General features: G+C 41.9%; 1 protein-coding gene across 3 annotated transcripts in view; it reads left to right on the forward strand.

Moving 5' to 3' along the window:
- Positions 1–209: 209 nt before the first annotated feature.
- FBF1 (Fas binding factor 1) overlaps positions 210–17,998 on the forward strand; it is a 51,059-nt gene continuing 33,270 nt past the window's right edge. Inside the window, exons 1-9 of one of the 3 annotated variants that reach the window (XM_087709907.1) lie at positions 210–531; positions 3,443–3,549; positions 6,789–6,816; positions 11,192–11,233; positions 13,777–13,864; positions 14,189–14,249; positions 14,659–14,709; positions 15,538–15,661; positions 16,830–16,913. In XM_087709907.1, coding sequence (XP_087566033.1) covers positions 3,547–3,549; positions 6,789–6,816; positions 11,192–11,233; positions 13,777–13,864; positions 14,189–14,249; positions 14,659–14,709; positions 15,538–15,661; positions 16,830–16,913 — 481 coding nt within the window. In that variant the 5' untranslated portion in view covers positions 210–531; positions 3,443–3,546. Of the gene's footprint in view, positions 532–631; positions 984–3,442; positions 3,550–6,788; positions 6,817–11,191; positions 11,234–13,776; positions 13,865–14,188; positions 14,250–14,658; positions 14,710–15,537; positions 15,662–16,829; positions 16,914–17,998 lie in introns of those variants that run through there. The other 2 variants (XM_087709909.1, XM_087709908.1) reach the window with 2 other exon arrangements.

Consider the following 17,998-nt stretch of genomic DNA (forward strand, 5'->3'; position numbering starts at 1 on the left):
CTTATCTTTCTCTTTTGAAGGGGCTAATGACATTCGGAATAATTTCCAAGAATCGTCTGTGTAAAGGGCCAGCGTTTAGCTGGCTATCGCCTTCATCTCCCGCCTCTCCTTGGGGGGAGGGGAGAGGCGCAATAAAGGCGAGCTTTTTCTCTGGATCAGCCAGTCCTCACGGGCTCTTCTGAAACCCGATCTTGCTCCGGTCAATTAAGTACAATAGCAATTTAGCAACGCATCGCCGGTAGGTGGTAAGAAGGATGAAACTCGCCTACGGTTTAGCAATTGCCGAAATCCGGGTTATGCAAGAATAATTCAAACACACAACATTTGGGTAACCGGTTTCCCTCTCCAGAAGCACCATCACGCAACAGCCCGATACCTCCAGTTCCAGGCATCATTCCCGGAGGGAAGCCCGGTATTTCCTGTTTCGTCAGTACCGGCAAGCACACGGGTCGAGTTAGGCGGGAGTCGGCATTTCCTAGAACTCTTTGCAGCGGTTGTGGGGGAAGAAGAAGCGAGTCCGTGGTTTGATAAGTAGGCGGTCATCCGGGGAAACGGGTGTTAGTTAGGCTGTTCTCCCTTTTCAAAGCAGAACGCGGGAAACGGGTGGGGGGGGGATCTCAGAGGCTCTAGAAGATTGATACAGCTCTGTGCTGGGAGAGTGTCTGTAGCGAGTGCGGCTCATTGGCTACTATGGTAACTGAGTTGTGTTCCAGTAAGTAACGGCGAAGGCTGTAGGTGGAAGGCAACGGAACTACAACCGTCATTAAAGTGGATCGCAACGGCTTGATTCGATACACATTGTGGTTTCCGGCATCTTGAGACGCAATTAGGACAAACTTAATCGGCATGAACAGGTCGAAACACACAGCCTGTTACACAAACTGCTAATCTGCAGTGTGGTTGGTTGGTTGGTTGGTTGGTTGGTTGGTTAGGATGCGATTGTGTGAATCCTGTGTACATTTCAAGGCTTTGTGCAAATGCAGGTAATTGGATTAGTTTAGTAAGCCACTGGTTAAGGTGTTGGGTATATAAGGTTACATTGAACTGTATATAGTTCTGTTTGTATATATGTATATAAAGTATGTATATGTATAGAATATACATATGTATATTTATAGAAAGACGGAGCTGCTGTTTTTCTATAAATATTGGTGGGGGTGTGTGGAGTGCTGGCTTTGTTGCTGTAAGCGGGTTGGTTGGCTGTGTTCTTACATCTTGATTAGTTGATAGAGTTGATGTATGCAGATTAGTCGGCTGTTTCGTAACATCCTGTGTGGCTGAGGTACTGACTGTGTGCCCATTAGTCTTTTGTGTTGTAACGACCGGGGTAATGGGCTGTGTGATGACATCCTGAGCTCTAGTGTAGTGATATCCTGAGTCCTGTGCTGCAACATCCTGGGACATTGGCTGCCTTGTAACATCCTGAGCCTTTGCGTTGTAACCTCCTGAGTTCTGTGATGTAATGTCCTGAGCAGATGGCTGTGATATAACATCCCGGGCTTTGGTTTGGCATGTATGTATGTATGTATGTATGTATCAGGGGTGGGTTTCTCGCCCCGTTCCAACCGGATCGGTTGGAACGAGGCCGGCGGCGTCCTCACGCACGCACGCGGCGTCCTCGCGCACGCGGCACGTGCACGCACGTGGCGCGCGCATGCGTACTAGCGTCTGCGCGATGCTCCAGCTGCTCCTGGAGGATCGCGCAGGCGTTCTGCGCATGCGTGGAAAGTGCGAAATTCGAAAAAACCGGGTAAGGAGCGGGTGTGTGGGCGCGGGCGCGGGGGGCGGCTTCGCCGTTCCCGGAAGTTACTTACTTCCGGGTTCGGCGACCAACTGGATCGCAGGGACCGGTGCGAACCGGTCGAAACCCAGCCCTGGTATGTATGTATGAATGTATGTATGAATGTATGTATGAATGTATGTGTGTGTGTGTGTGTGTGTGTGTGTGTGTGTGTGTGTGTGTATATATATATATATATATATATATATATATATATATATATATATATATATATATATATATATATATATATATATATATACTAATATATATATATTTAAAGTCACAACCCCTGTGTATGTATGTATGTATGTATGTATGTATGAATGTGTGTGTGTGTGTGTGTGTATATATATATATATATATATATATATATATATATATATATATATATATATATATATATATATATATATATATATATATATATATATATATATATATATATGGAGACTAAAATATATATATTTAAAGTCACAACCCCTGGTATGCCCCAATTATGGGAGGAAGCTAACTGCTTCCATTATCTGTCAATCGGCTCGTCACAAGAGTCCATCACGACAGAAATCCAATATTTTTACTGTTGCCTTTGTTATATTTGTGTTATATTTATTTATTTATCAGCATACACACACACACACACACACACACACACACACACTAAGATATAGGTAATTGTCCTGAAAAAAAATTCAACTTCTGGTGTTTTCTTTTACACATCCTTGTAGATTTCTTGGCAACAATTAGGATGAGATTTGCCCCTGTTATGGCTTGACTTTGTAACCTAGGCCCTGGGATCAGTTATTTTGGTAGCAGATTCCTGAAGTTTTTCGTCTCTAGATGTATCTGAATTAAAGAGTTTTACATAACGTAATTGCTCTGCAACATATAAATTTAATGAAATAGTAATAATAGTGTAAGAGAATCTTATATTTAGGAAAACTTCCTTCTCCCAACTCCACCTACAGAGAATGGAAACAAGGCCACACACTTCTATCAACAGTATCTATGCTCTCAATTTCAGTGGCCTGTTTTGTTTATAACTGTAGATTAATATTCCCCAAACTGGAGCCTCTAAGTGGCTAGATGATTGTAGGTCCCACACACTTGGAAGATACTAATTAGGAAAAAGTGTGACAAACTATCAGCATGTAATAAGTATCAGAGGCAACCTGTTGATTTGATGATAGTCACATGCCATTAGAAAGTAGTAGATTAGCTAAGGAAGCATTCTTAGCTCTGGTATGTTGGACTAGACTAAATGATGGGAATTTGAAGAGAGCATTGAAGTTTGTACAAGCTGTGTGAAATTGAGTGATAGTGGGAAGCTCACAAGCTGAGTTTGCACAAAGGCAGAATTGCAAAAAACAGTAATATTTTAGCTTGCTGTGTTATCCAGACCTAATCAGTTAGGGCAGCTTATGACTCACACAAAGTCAGAATTAATTAAGTTAACTATGTTGAAGGTTGTTTAAACAGCCACAGTGACACCTCACAATTTACTAGGGCTAGGCTATAATGTGGTCAGCTGTTTAATGAATCAGTGTGTCTAACAAATACATAGGGCCTGCTGCAAGATGCAAATGCTGCTGTAAGGTTATAAATGCCAGCTAGGATTCTTTAAAAATCCTAATAAATTATATTTTTATTTTGCATTGTAAGTGAGAAAGGCTGGAGAAATCGTTGATCGATACATGTCTATTACATGAAGAAAACTTGAGAAAATCACTTGCGAAAGATACAGCAATGCAATTGGAGACCATGAGATGGTAAGAATGAACAGTGTTCAACTGATTCTGTTGGATCATAGGCATTACAAGTTGTCCTTGCTTATCAGCTACTCCTTCAGTGACTTCAGAGTTGCAACAGCACTAGTGGTGGATTTCAATTTATTTTACTACCGTTTCACTCATGCACATGTGCACACTCATGTGCTTGCGTGATGCTTCTGCACATGTGCACAAGCGTCCGGTGGCTGGGCAGAACCTCCCACTGCCGCCACTACTGGTTCGCCCGATTTGGGGCGAATCAGCAGAAACCCACCTCTGAACAGCGCTGAACAAATGGTTCTTACAATCACTCCTCAAAGTTCTGGCTCTCGCAGTACCTCCATGATCATGTGATTGTGATATGAGATTTGGCTGCAGTGTCCTTCAGTCACATGATCATTATTTGTGACCTTTCCACAAGCAAAGTCAATGGGGAAGCTGGCAGGAAAGGATACAAATCAATGTGGCAAGTCTTTGCCATCTAGTAACAGCTACAGTGTTTCCCCCAAAAATAAGACAGGGTCTTATTATCTTTTGATCCCTAAAATAAGCACTTATTTTTCAGGGAGATCTTATTATTTTTGAGGTGCAGGAGGCTGCGAGTGTGGTCAGCTCGTGCCTGCTGCTGTGTTGCAATTTTTTCGGGGTGGGCTTACTTTAGCGCATACACTCAAATCCTGATTGGGCTTATTATCTGGGAAGGTCTTATTTTCAGAGAAATAGGCTACCCGTAGGCCCAAAATTTCTCACATGGACGTGATCCTCACATAATGATGGCAGTGAACTTGCCATGATTGTGATGTTTAGCAAAGCAACCACATTGCATTTTAGAAATAAAGCATGATGTAATGTGATTGCATGACTTAGCATTCCCAGTACAAATTACTGTTGTTAGGACTACCTGTAAAGTAAAATGGCCTACTTTCAGCCAATTTAACCATCAAGAAAACAAGAACTCCAACCCTCTCTCTAAGTATATCTGTTTAGGGCAGTGATGGCTAATCTTTTTCTCAAGGCATGCCAAAAGCATGGAGGGGAGCGTGGGGGGAGAGCGTGCACGTGCCCACACCCATAGTGCAATGCCCTCCCCCCAAGCATGCGCACAGGCCTCACTTATTAGATTACACTGTATCATATTAGACTATGTTTATTAGAACTGATAAGATTTCAAATTCAGCAATTGTTGGTGGGTCTTTTATTGTCCATTAAGAGGGAGGCAACCTCGTGTATCCAGAAAGAGTCTAATGAAGAGATATAATATTTGGAATTCATCCTGCATCTTCACTTCTTCATTCCAATTCTCTTCTCATAAACTCCTTACACAACCCAGACTCAAATCCTTACTCAACCCAACTCATGAGCAACTGAGGCTCACAAATGCTTCAGTGAAATTGTCAGTTTTTTAAACCAATATAACTAATAACCATGCTGTCCTCTATATTCCCCTTTGCCCTTAGAGTTCAGTAAGTCAAGACCCAGGTCCAGGATGAAATCTGGAAATATATATTCAATAAATGAGCGAACTGATCCCTTAGATGGCATCAGTTCTTAATTTTTTTGAAATCAAATTCACAGTAGCCTTTTTTTCAGCAATGTCTTGGAATCTAGCTGCCATTCTCCTGTTTATCCATTGCATGGATTGCCGTATTTGTGTAGCATAGAAGTTCACATGAATCAAGATAATCATGTACTTTGTTAGCAATCTTGTTAGCAGTTGTAATGGTACATGACAATGACTTTGAGGGGCAAGTGGGGGAGATGTTGCCTAGAAAAGGAGTAGACAAAAGTGGGATGCGTCCCCAGGGGCTTAACGATCAGAAGAAGAAATTATCTTATCATTTCCCAGGTAGCATCTCTTCCCCTCATCCCTCAAGGTCATTGTCACATACCTTTACAACAATAGTGTTCTGTCCCAAGCCTCTACAATATATATGGACGCAGACTTGGCTGTCTGCCACAACTAAGTGATAAGCAACCCCTTGGCTGGGAGCCCAAAAAGCTATCTCTATGAAACAAGGCTTGAACTCACGAAAATCTCCCAATCTTTCTCTACAGCTGGATCAGTAAATTGTTGTTTCCTGCAAAATTCCCCTCCCGTCGCCCCACCTATAAGCTCTCTGGGAGGGGCCAATCAATAGCCACCTGTTCCTATTTCCTTCTGTGACCCTTTTTCCAAAGCTGCTCCCTCCTCCTCGCGTATGTCAGGGACGGCCTCCCTCTGTTCTTCCTCACTGCTCCCTGACTCGGACGCCACCTGGTGGCCAACAGGCCTCTCTAGTCCCTGCTCTGACTCCGAACACCCCCCAGAGTCTTCCTCAGCCTCCAGGGCAGTCCCATAGTGTTCATCGCTGTCAGATTCCACCAACATTTCAGCCGGCCGCTGTTAGGACACAACAAATAGATGGAATGTGGAAGTCCATATTTGATTGAATTCATCTTATGAAAATTGTTCACAGATGCTAGAAGAAACAAATGTTGGAAGGTGGAAGAAAGACTAAACTTCAGACAAGCTAACAATATCATTTTGGTCCATCATTGAGGGAGACTTAAGAAATCTGTTGTTAAAAGTGAAAGAGAGCTGTCCTATTGCTCGGCATTAAAAAAAAACTCCTACCAATCTGCCAATTGCTTGTAATTGACCTATGCAAACTGCTGAAAAAGCTAGCCAAAGCAATAGCACACATTATCTTCCTGGGTTCAAGAATCTACAGGGTGGTGATTGTCTCCATGAAACAGAGGGACCTATTTCTTGGAAGAAATACTGACAAATCTAAGCAAAATTTTAAAATATAGATTGTCTATTTGGTCACAAACAGGTGGAAGCAACAGAACAATATCAGAAAAAAATAGAGTCCAAATGGGCAACCTCCAGATGCCTTGGCCATGAAGTCCAATAATTTCAAGACCTTTGGGGATTATGCAGAAGAGTATCTGATGTGTTTGAAAAGTACCAGGGTGCAATGCTTTCATTAGTGAAGCAGAATTATATATTGTATCTTTTTCCCAGGGTAAAATGTATTCACACTAGAATAAATAAAAACTAATTTGGGTAAACTGATTTGGATTAAATACCAATTACCTTGAAGTATAAGTCAGTTCAAGGTTTATAAGAGAGAGAACCAAAGGTTCATAATTGTTCATTCTTGTATCTGTTAACTTCCAGATTTAATCCATGTTTGACAATTGGCCCTCTTTGCTTTCATTTTTTTAATCAAATATTTATATATTTTTTTCTTTAGGCAACAAAACTTAAGAAAAGTTTAAGAAGTAAGTGCATTTGTGTTTCTACTTTCTTGTGATCCATTAAGTATTAGCTTCACAGGTTGCTCCAATGGAAGGTGTGATGTCATTGGAAGCCAGTTTCAAGAGATTGCATCCCATTAAGATCAATTGAGTTCACTGAATGAAAGACAGGCATTTCTCAATAGTAGTTACATAATACAAAAATAGCACCATCCTGGTGAATTGTATTTCCAAATACACTAATAAACATGGAATGTTTTTTTTCCTTAGCAGTATTTTAATTGATGCATTTAATTAAATTCTTCTAGTTATTATGAAGATCAAAAATGATCCATAGGGGAGGCTGCACAAACTCAAATTTTGAGAAGTGAAAGCCAGAGAGGGCAGGACCAGTGGTGGATTCCTACTGGTTTGGACCGGTTTGGCCGGACCAGTAGTAGCTTGGCAACATGGGTCACTGGAACTGGCAGCGACCGAGGCCTGCCATGCCCCCAAACCGGTTCTCCCGGTGGCGCCATAGGCACCCCCATCTTATTCTTTGCTTCTGCGCATGCGCAGAGCAATTTTAGTTGTACTATGCATGCACGTGCATCACACACGTGCAGCACGCACGCATGCGGGGCGCATCCCTGAGCAAACCGGCAGTAATATCTGCCGGAACCCACCCCTGAGCAGGACCATATGCTTATGAGCAGAGATAGATGGGGAAAACTGGGCTTTCTTTGATTTTTTTTAAAGAACTAAATCAAACTAAATTTTAGGACTTGCACTGCAATGTTCTGTACCTCAGAATATCAGAAAATTATGCCACCAATTTGTACAGGTTGTGCTTGGAAGGGAATTTAGGACCTCCAGAAGGGACTTTGAAGGATTAGGGACAGTCAAATTGCTCTCTTGTTATTTTCATCTCTATGCAAAGTGCTCATTCTGCCATGTTTTGATTTGATGACTCATGGAATTACATGTGAGCTAGTTTGGTGTAGATTAAAGCACCAGGCTGCTGTGAGTTCTAGTCCCACCAGTCTCTCTTTGTCAGCCATAGCAAGGAGGCAAAGGCAAATCACTTCCAAAAATGCTGCCACAGAAACTATACAGGTAGTCCTTGACTTACAACAGTTCATTTAGTGCCCATTCAACGTTACAGTAGCACTGAAAAAGTGACCTAAGACCATTTTTCACATTTATGATCCGGTGCAGCTTGCCCCATGGTCACATGATCAAAATCCAGATGCTTGGCAACTGACTACCGTGTTTCCCCGAAAATAAGACAGGGTCTTATTTTCTTTTTACCTCTGAAATAAGCAATTGACCTTATTTTTGAGAAGGTTTTATTATTTTTGAGGTGCAGGAGGCGGCGAGCGTGGTGAACTCATGGCTGCTGCTGTGTTGCAATATTTTCAGGGAGGGCTTATTTTAGTGCATGAGCTCAAAAGCCTGATTGGCTTTATTATCTGGTGAGGTCTTATTTTCAGGGAAACAGGGTATTTATGAGGGTTCCTGCAACTCTCCTAGGTGTCCTGGGGTCATGTGATCACCCTTTGCAACCTTCTGACAAGCTAAGTCAATGGGGAATCCAGAGTCATTTAACAACTATGTTACTAACTGAATAATTGTGGTGATTCACTTAACAATTATGGCACGAAAAGTCATTAAATGAGTCAAAGCTCATTTAACTGTCTCACTTAGCAACATAAATTTTGGGTTCAATTGGGGTCTTAAGTCGAGGGCTACTTTCACTGACTTCTCCAGGCACTTGCCTAGAGTGGAGACTGACTGAAAGGTACAAACGAAAATGTTTTATCTTATGTATGCTTTGTTATTAAAGTTTTGATTTGAATGGCACCATATCATTTTAGATAAGTGGCATAAAGCAAGAGAGTTGAAAAAGAATCTGCAGACATAGTGGCTCACCGAGAGGCATGTTTGGCATTTGACAGTGCTTCCATGTCATAACTTGCATAACTCTTATCAGATTGAATCCCAACTGTGTTTTGGTCAACCCATTCCAAACCCTGATTAAAAAAGAAACATGAAGCCAATATTATAACTGGGTCAAATATGTTTGTTAGGTAAGCTCCCCTTTGGGAGAGCAAGTACGTTCAATGAAGCGTTGTGAGAGTTGTGTTGGAGAACACACAAACCAGCATACAGAGACACTGCAGTTTAAATAGGCTTTTATTTTCGTCCAAGTCATACACGGATAAGACAGTCAGTCATCAATATCCTTCAATTAAGGGATAATCCAAATAACATAGTCCAGTATCGTATAATCAGTTCAGTACTCAAAGTTTGCTAGCAGTTGCAAAACTTACAATAGCTCAATGCACTTTCTAACAGCCAGCTTCCAAAACACTCAGATCAGATCAGCCCAGCATCTAACAAACAGAGAGCTAACAGTAATTCTGGCTCCCTCTTATGGCCGATTGAGGAAAACAGCAACCAATCACATTTTACAGTATGATTTAAAGAAACAGGTTACATTGTTACATAATTTATATATTTCCAACCCAACCGTTAGAATTATATTCCTAACAATGTTAAAGCATATTTTGGTTTATTTGGTATTGTTTTGATGTAGACCTCTTCTGTCCAAAGCCTCTAATTTATACTGACGCCGGCTTGGCTGTCTGCCACTACTAAGGAGGAAGACAAGCAACCCCTTGGCTAGAAGCCCAGAAAATGATCTCTAGGGAAACAAGGCCTGAACTCACAGAGTTCTGCAAACTTTCGCTACACCTGGAATAGCAAACTGTTGCTTCCTGCAAAATTCCCCTCCCGTCGCCCCATATATAAGCTCTCTGGGACGGGCCAATCAGTAGCCACCTGTTTCCTATTTCCTTCTATGAGCCTTTTTCCAAAGCTGCTCCCTCCTCAGCCCTACGCATATGCATGTCAGGGACAGCCTCCTGTTCCCTGACTCACTCATAGTTCATTGTACATTGGGTAGCTGATCTAAACTGATGTGGTATGCTAGGGAAAATGATTTGATCCCATGTTCCATGGCTATAGGTAGGGTTTCCTTCTTTCTTGGGCCAAGTATTCTTAGCTGGAAAAGTTGAGAGAAAAGGTTTATGTTGTGTCCAACTGCTTCATGTTTTCTTTGATTGGTCATTTCTCAAATTTGGAGATTCTCAGATGTCTTTTCTATACTTTCTTCTCTTAGGAAGATGTTATTACATTTTTGCTTATACTCTAGGATAGGCATGTCCAACCTGTGGCCTATGGGCCACATGTAGCCCTAGACAGGTAGTAATGCGCCCCCCCCAAATATACCAGTAATAACGATATATAAAATTAGAGAAGTTTGTTATTTAAATACATCAACTATGTTATATAATTTATATGTGACCCAAAAAGAATTCCTCCTCACGCACTGTGCTCAGGGTAGCCAAAAGGTTAGACACCCATATTTTAGGATATTTAGGTCATATTGCATCCATGAAAACCTTCAGATTTCTGATTGAATCCTCTGATAGTTTGAAAACTGATCATCAAATTTCCAGGAGCTCCATGTCATTGATCTGGGAACACTGAAAAATGTATGCTCTCTAGGATACATCTTCCAAATAATAATAATAATTTATTTATCAGCGCACAACATATGTACAATGAGATTGGTTGAGCTCCCTTGGAGCACCCCCGCCCAACACAATACAACTCACAGTGAAGAGAAAAAATCCGTAACCCAATAAATCATATTAACAAAAACTCAGTCCAGGGGAGAAATCCAGCAGCTTCTGACAGGCTCTGGAGAACCAGTAGTGGAAATGTTGAGTAGTTTGAAGAACCCCATCTCTGGCTGGCCCCAGAGTGAGATGGGAATGGAGGTCTTGCAGTATCCTTCCCCTGCCATGCCCACCAAGCCATGCCCACCAGCCACACCACACCCACTAAGCCACGCCCACAGAACCAGTAGTAAAAAAATTGGAATTTCACCACTGACCCAGTCCTATTGCACCAGTGTGAATATGTTACATGTTGCGCCGGCCCTGCAAATCCATTGTACTACATAGTTATGATGTTATTTTGCATTCAGGAATCTGACAGCCCATAGATAAAAACTGTTCTTCAGCCGGTTTGTGCAGCTGGCTATGCTTCTATATCTGCTTCCCAATGGTAGGAGGGTAAAGAAGTGCCGTCCAGGGTGTGAGTTGTCCCTTTTTAGCACTTCCTTGCTGAATCCAATTGGAACCATCTTTTCAGAACATTCTGTAACATTTTATTTTACAGAATAAGTCATTTTATTTGGCTCCATTCTCTCCATGTGGTGTCCATGTAGATTTGACTTTATTTTTGTTATTCACAACTGCTGCCTGGGATCTTCCTTGAAGATACGGTCTTGAATTTGCTTTGGCTATCCCAGAATTTTCTACTCATTATTTTGTCTGGTTTGCTGTAGGTTCCATTGATGATGTCCTTGGAGATCTCCTTGGTGATGATGGTAAAGTGGAAGAAAAAAAATAACAGGAACTTGTGCATGAAGAAATATTTTCAAATGTTCTGCTCCACATGCCTTCCCTTTCTCCTTCTGAAAAGCATGCCGTTTCTATCATGATTTTATCAGAGGGATTCTGCCTTTTGATAATGATTTCCTCAGTCTTGGCTGCTTTCACAAATAACATTGTACCAGAAGTACAAAATCCAATTCCATCTCTAGTTTGGAGATTTTAGTTTCATAGAGCTCCAATCAGCATGACAATGAAGTTATATTGATTTATTTAAAACATTTATATGGCCATCCACCCCATGCACTATAACACTGGGTGGCTTGCAGTAATATTTAAAACTATCAAAACACAAAATAAAACCATATTACACAATCAAGCACCATAACATTCTGACCCCAAATATAGATCCAGCCCCTATCTTTGTCCAATGCCTGGACTAGAGCTCTGTCTTAACAGCATTATAACATTTAGCTTTGTAATCAGAACTGAAACCACAACACCTAAAATGATCAGTTTGCTAGCCTTGTGCTAAACCAAAATTTCACATTATCTCTATCAGGAGAAAAAAGCATTTTGCAAAACAACACACTCCCATTTTCTCTCATCATTTTACTACAGACAAGAACAAGAATAAACCAGGACTTGGTTTATCTCTGGATTGTTATGTGTGGGATATGTAATTTCAGATGACCCTTATTTAATGATGGAATGGGTCATTTAAGCTATAGTCCCCATAACCATAAATATCTATTGACATAACATAAGTTGCTGTTGCTTTTTCCTACCTGGCTGTGCAGGAAAAGGAAAGAAGCAGGGGAGGGAGGGCCTTAATAATCCCAGGACTTCTCACAAACCCCTTTTTATTTATGCATGAATTCTAAATCAGCATGTGGCATTATATGCATAGTTTTTGACTGGTTAGGTTCATCCAACAGACAAAATCATAATGTGGTTTATTTGGTTCTGGCTTATTGTGATGAATTAGACGGCTATGACATGTTCAAACCATGGTTAAAAGTACATTTTGTATGATGGGACCCAAATTGTGTTCTTTTTATTCCTGCAGCTATGTGTTGTTAGCATTGTTTTTAATATGTTATGTTAATGTAGTTCTATGGGCTTACTGCCTTTAATTTTGTAAGCTATCCTGAGTGCTACTTTAGGAAAAAACACAGGGTTTACATGTTTCTGAATATACATTTGTACTGTACATTACCTATTTAACAGCAGCCATGCAATGTTGAGGTATAGCTATAGTACTTACTCATGAGCTCATTCCTTGTCTTTTTGGGGCCCAATCATTTGCTAATTAACATGTTAGATGTTCTTCAGTTTTTCATCTTGAGAGGTACCGTATTTTTTGGAGTATAAGATACACCTTTTTCCCCTCAAAAAAGAGGCTGAAAATCTGGGTGCATCTTATACACTGAAAACAGCATTTTTTGCCTGCCGAAGCTCTGCCCCCCTTCACCAAAATGGCCATGCATAACTTTTAGGAGGCTTTTAGAGAGTTCCTGGGGGCTGGGGAGGGCAGAAATGAGCAAAAAATGGGCCTTTTTTGCTCAATTTTGCCTCCCCCCTGAGCACTCTGAGCTTCCTAAAGGCTATCCATGCCCTTTTTTTGACAAAAAATGGGCCTGTTTTCTGCTCATTTTTGCCCCACCCCACCAGGAGCACTCTACAAGCCTCCCAAGGGCTATTCATGCCCCTTTTTTTGGAAAAGAAAAGGGGCCCATTTTTGCGAAAAGCGGGCCATTTTTGAGAAGTTTGCAGAGTGCAAAAACTTTTTTTAAAATTTGCCTCTTCAAAACCTTGGTGTGTCTTACACTTTGGTGTGACTTATACTCCGAAAAATACGGTAGTTTGGGATACAAGAGGAACTGGCTCAAGTCACTGACTAAAATTTCATAGGTACAAGTCGACTTGAGCCAGTTCTCCCCATACTGAGTCTGTTTTTAAATCATGTAAGTTTACTCCGTCTCTACTTTGCTGAGCATACCAGCAGACTAAAATGCATCTCTTAGAGCCATGATGGCAAACCTATGGCATGCGTGCCACAGGTGGCATGTGGAGTCATTTCTGAGGGCACGCAAGGCTGTCAGCTTCAGCTGATTTTTGGCCTTGATTTTTGGCCGTTTTTTGCCTCCGGAGAGAGGAAAACGGCCCAATAGGCAAACCAGAAGTCCATTCCCGAACTTCCGGTTTGCATGTTGGGCCCTTTTTCACCCTCCCCAGGCTGCTAAAAAGCCTCTGGAGCCTGAGGAGGGCGAAAAACGGACCTACCGGGCCTACCAGAAGTCGGAAAATGGGCTGTTTCTGGCCTCAGGGGGAGGTCGTTTTTGCTCTCCCCAGGCTCCAAGAAAGCCGTGTGCGCATGTGTGTGTGGGTCACAGCATGAGGAGGCATTAAATTATGGGGTGGGCACGCCAGTGTATGTGATTTTGGCACCCAAGGCGAAAAAGGTTCTCCATCACTGTCTTAGAGCAAAGGATACAACCTGTACTGAAATGTTTACATCTTCATCTCTCATTTTAAGACAATACTCCTGCTAATTCAGGAAAACCTACCTCATTTGGCAGCACTGATGGAAAAGCCAGAGAATTCATGCCACAGACCATCAGAAAGTACGTAATGGCATTGTATTTTAATATTGAACATGTTCAGAGTGCAGAATGGCAGTGGGAGCGACTAATGGAGCCTCTTGAACCTATTACTATTATTGCTGTTCTTTCCCTCTCCTCTTTAACATTTCTTGCTGTGAACTGCATATATTGATGGATCTTTCTTTAAGCTGCATTGCTTAAAAAAAGTTCTTCTACATTGAAATGAAATTTGAAAACTACTCCTTGATTTAAAATATCTGAGCAATCTAGGGAATTTTGATAAAACTTGTAGCTGTTTGCGGCGGGATCCATTCTTCTCCTTACTTGTTTCCTCTGTATTTTCAGGGGCCTGTTGGATGATGATTTCTTTAGCAAAATGGCTGTGGAGGAAGGAGCAGATGCAGAGGTGAGAATCAGGCGTGATCAGCGGGTTCTGACAGGTTCTGGAGAATCAGTAGCAGAAATTTTGAGTAGTTTGGAGAACTGCCAAATACCATCTCTGGCTGGCCCCAGAGTAGGGTGGGAATGGGGATTTTGCAGTATCCTTCCCCTGCCACTCCCACCAAGCCATACCCACAGAACCGATAGTAAAAAAAATTGAATTTCACCTCCAGTGAGAAATTATAACAGTCCAGGTTCTTTGTCTGGGAAACCTGTGCCGGAAAATGCAGGATGGATTCCATTGTAGCTAGTAATGATGAGCGATGAATTCTGCTCGGTATCCCCAGATTATTGTCTTGGATGATTATTGCAGTATTTATTAGATATTTTTTCCATTTAAGCCTCATCTATTATTTATTTGTTCAATTTCTCAGGAGCCTGATATCTCAGATGTGGATCCAGAAGCTCTTCTAGAGACATTGAAGGTAAACTGAAGGATATATCATGCAGTGTATAAAAAACCCCTCAGTTTTACTGTATCTTGCAAATGATGCATAAGAGCTGAATGCACTCATCAAGAAATGGTTGGTTGGTTTTTAGTTTAGCATAATGGGCAAAGGGGAGGTAGGAGTGAGATGGGATAGGAAACCATGATTTGCTAGTATAGTGAGCACAACTCTTGCATAGCTTGTTTTGTGAATAAGGAGGCACTATTTATTTATTGTTTGCTGAAATGTTTTATAGTTTAGCTCTCTCTCAAGTTTTTGAGCCAGTTAACAGGGGTGCAAAGGACGTGCGGCTAAAGATGGAGGTAATCAAAACGGTCTCATAAAAAGAAGCCATGACCATTTTATTAAAGAAAAAAAATCCAGGTCCTAACACCGTGATGGCGAATCTATGGCATCCGTGCCACAGGTGACACATGGAGCCATATCTGCCACCACGCAAGCCGTCAGCTCCAGCATACATATATACGCCAGCCAGTTGGTTTTTGGCCTTCCGGAGGGCCAGGGGAGGCCGTTTTCGCCCTCCCCAGCCTTCAGGAAAGCCTCCAGAGCCTGGGGAGGGTGAAAATTCCCCTCCCCCCATGGGGGGGGGCATGCACGCATGCGTGGGTGGAGTCAACATGCATGGTGCAGTTGGGGAGGGCGCATTGCATTGTGGGTGAGGGGACATGTGCGCACAATTTTGGCAGACGTTTACAAAAAGGTTTGCCATCACTGCCCTAACAAATTTCTGATGTGTTCAGTGAGCTATTGGTAATCACGAACTAGCATACACAAAACATCAATATATGTTTCCTCCCTGGTCAGGATATGGATGAGATGGAAGCTGATATTTTGGGCATAAAGAAAACAAGCCCAAAGTCTCCTAGGAAGGCTGTTAAAGGTGTACGAAAGGCAGCAAAAACTAATATAACAACCAACCTAGAAAGAGGTGAGTGTTCTTGACTTTTGAATTAGTTTTTAAAATGACTGTGCTGTCTCGGGATACAATTGTTAATGTATGGACACTATTTCCAGTCTGAACTATTAAAATAGGCATTTTTAATGGTAGTTCTTTTTCCATCTCTTTGTCCTTGATACAATATTGATGATAAACATTTTACCCTCATTCATTCAACACTAATGCATAAAACCCAGCTAGCATTGTGAAACTGAAATTGGAAAAGCTTAAAGCTCACTATACTGAACTCCTGGGGCAAAATCTGGATATACGTAAATGAGACAAAACTGAATAACATCAGTTTGCTACTAGTGCCATGGAGACTGCTACTCTAAGTGGCATTTGACCTTTAGAGGTCACTTCTGTGCTGTGCTTGGCAGCACAATAGGTGGCCTTCAATAGAAAAGCGTGGCTACAATCAAGAAGAGGCTCACATTAGAAAAGCTGCTGCACCTGTGACGACCATGGAGTGCTTTGGAATAAAACAAAAAGATGCATAAGACCATGCAGGGGCTCTCGCACAGCACCTCTCCGCAAATCTATAAAGCAGCTTTCTCTTTTTCTGAGGTTGTGTGGCTGTGACTGGCTTCTGCAGTTGCAGCTTGATACTGGGAGCACGTTTCATTTAAAGCAGAGGTCCCCAACCTATGCGGCTTGGGACACAGCAGGGAAGTAACCAGGCCGTACACAGGGTCATGCACACCAGCCATTGCTCATGCAAGTCAAGCTGACTGTGCACACGTGTGTGCTAGCCTGCTTGTCCCAAGGCCCAGTTCCGAATAGGCCATGGCCTAGTAGTGGGCCGCAGCTCGGGGGTTGGGGATCACTGGTTTAAGGAACTGCTGGATAAGAACTACAATTGCTCTCACAACACAACACAACCTCCCAGAACATTGTGAATTCTTTAGATTTACCTTGCCAAGTTTGTGTTGGACTCCCTTGGCCATGGCAGCTTGGAATTACAGGGACTATAAAATATCTGGAAGGTATAGAGTTCCTTTATACAGGTCACAACTCTCCAATTAAATCAGTTTTTCTTTAAATCAGAAAGATTTCTATTGATTCAGGGCTTCTTGCTATGTAAGACCTGAACATTGGAGACAATATCTACTATGCCTTTATTTTATTTTTTTAAAAAAACTACAATCTTTATATTCAGGGGACTCTGCAAGCGAAGTCAGTAAGGATCTTGGTTCTGTTCCTGCTGCTTCCAAACCACTGAAAAAGCGGTTCTCCCTTGAAGGTAAGAATCTGCTTAGAATATATTTTTAAATTTAATTTTGAACACAAAGAGAATTTGGAAACACCAGACTTTTATGTGGCAATATTTATATCTGACCAACAATCAATCCATCTCTGAACTTTTTTTGCTATTAATATCTATTAAATTCAGAAACCGTAGATATTACCCTAATACAGTGATGGCTAACATTTTTGGCGCCGAGTGCCAAAAGCGTGCATGCACACCCATAATGCAATGTACGCACTAGTAATGCCCCCCACTAGTGTGTGTAAACCCCCCTTATGTGCCCCATCCCCCCACTCACGCACACGTGACCCCCCGTGTGCACTTTGTCCCCAAGCATGCTTACACAACACCCCTGTGTGCGCCCCGCCCCCCACACATGCATGGCAGAGACCTGAAAATCAGCCTACAGTGGGAGGCATGCACAGCAGAACTGAGCTGTGGTGACAGCTTACATGTCCACAGAGAGGGCTCTGCACGCCATCTGTGGCACACGTGCCATAGGTTCGCCATCACGGCCCTAAGATTTAAAACTTCCTGCCAATTTCCCCTCTGATTTTGCTTGTTGAAAGCTGGCAGGAAGTTGCAAGGGGGTCCTCGCTTAACAACCTGTGATCCTCACTTGATGGTGATAGGGAGTGCCAGGTTTCCCGTTGCTAAGCAGTGTGGTCATGTGACATCGCACTTTCCACCAGCATTGCTTAGCAAAAGAAATCCCTGCCATAATTACACATGTTAACCAAGGACTGCCTATATTTTACTAAAAATCACTTTGTGGTAGCCTCATTAAACTTGTTGATTGTCTTACTGTATAAGTATCCAAAGACTGTTGTGCTGAGTTAGCCTTTAAGGTGGTTTGAATTTGGGCCTAATTTCTGGCCTATAAAATTGTACAGAAGTTTTTTTCTTTGTCTTCAGTTGTGCTTGTTTTGAAATTACTGCTCTCTTGAAGTTCATAGAATTCAGGTTCTGACTGATGCCCTAATTAAATCATAAGCCTCAAGCCAAGCTTCAAAAGAAATCCAGTTACTTATTAGTGCTTCATGTCCTCACGGATCAAATGAAGCCAACTCTGACCTCAC

Source organism: Thamnophis sirtalis, unplaced genomic scaffold, assembly GCF_051295495.1.
Source record: "Thamnophis sirtalis isolate CommonGarterSnake01/CBP01778 unplaced genomic scaffold, rThaSir2_p1.2 scaffold_3, whole genome shotgun sequence".
Classification (NCBI taxonomy): Eukaryota; Metazoa; Chordata; class Lepidosauria; order Squamata; family Natricidae; genus Thamnophis; species Thamnophis sirtalis.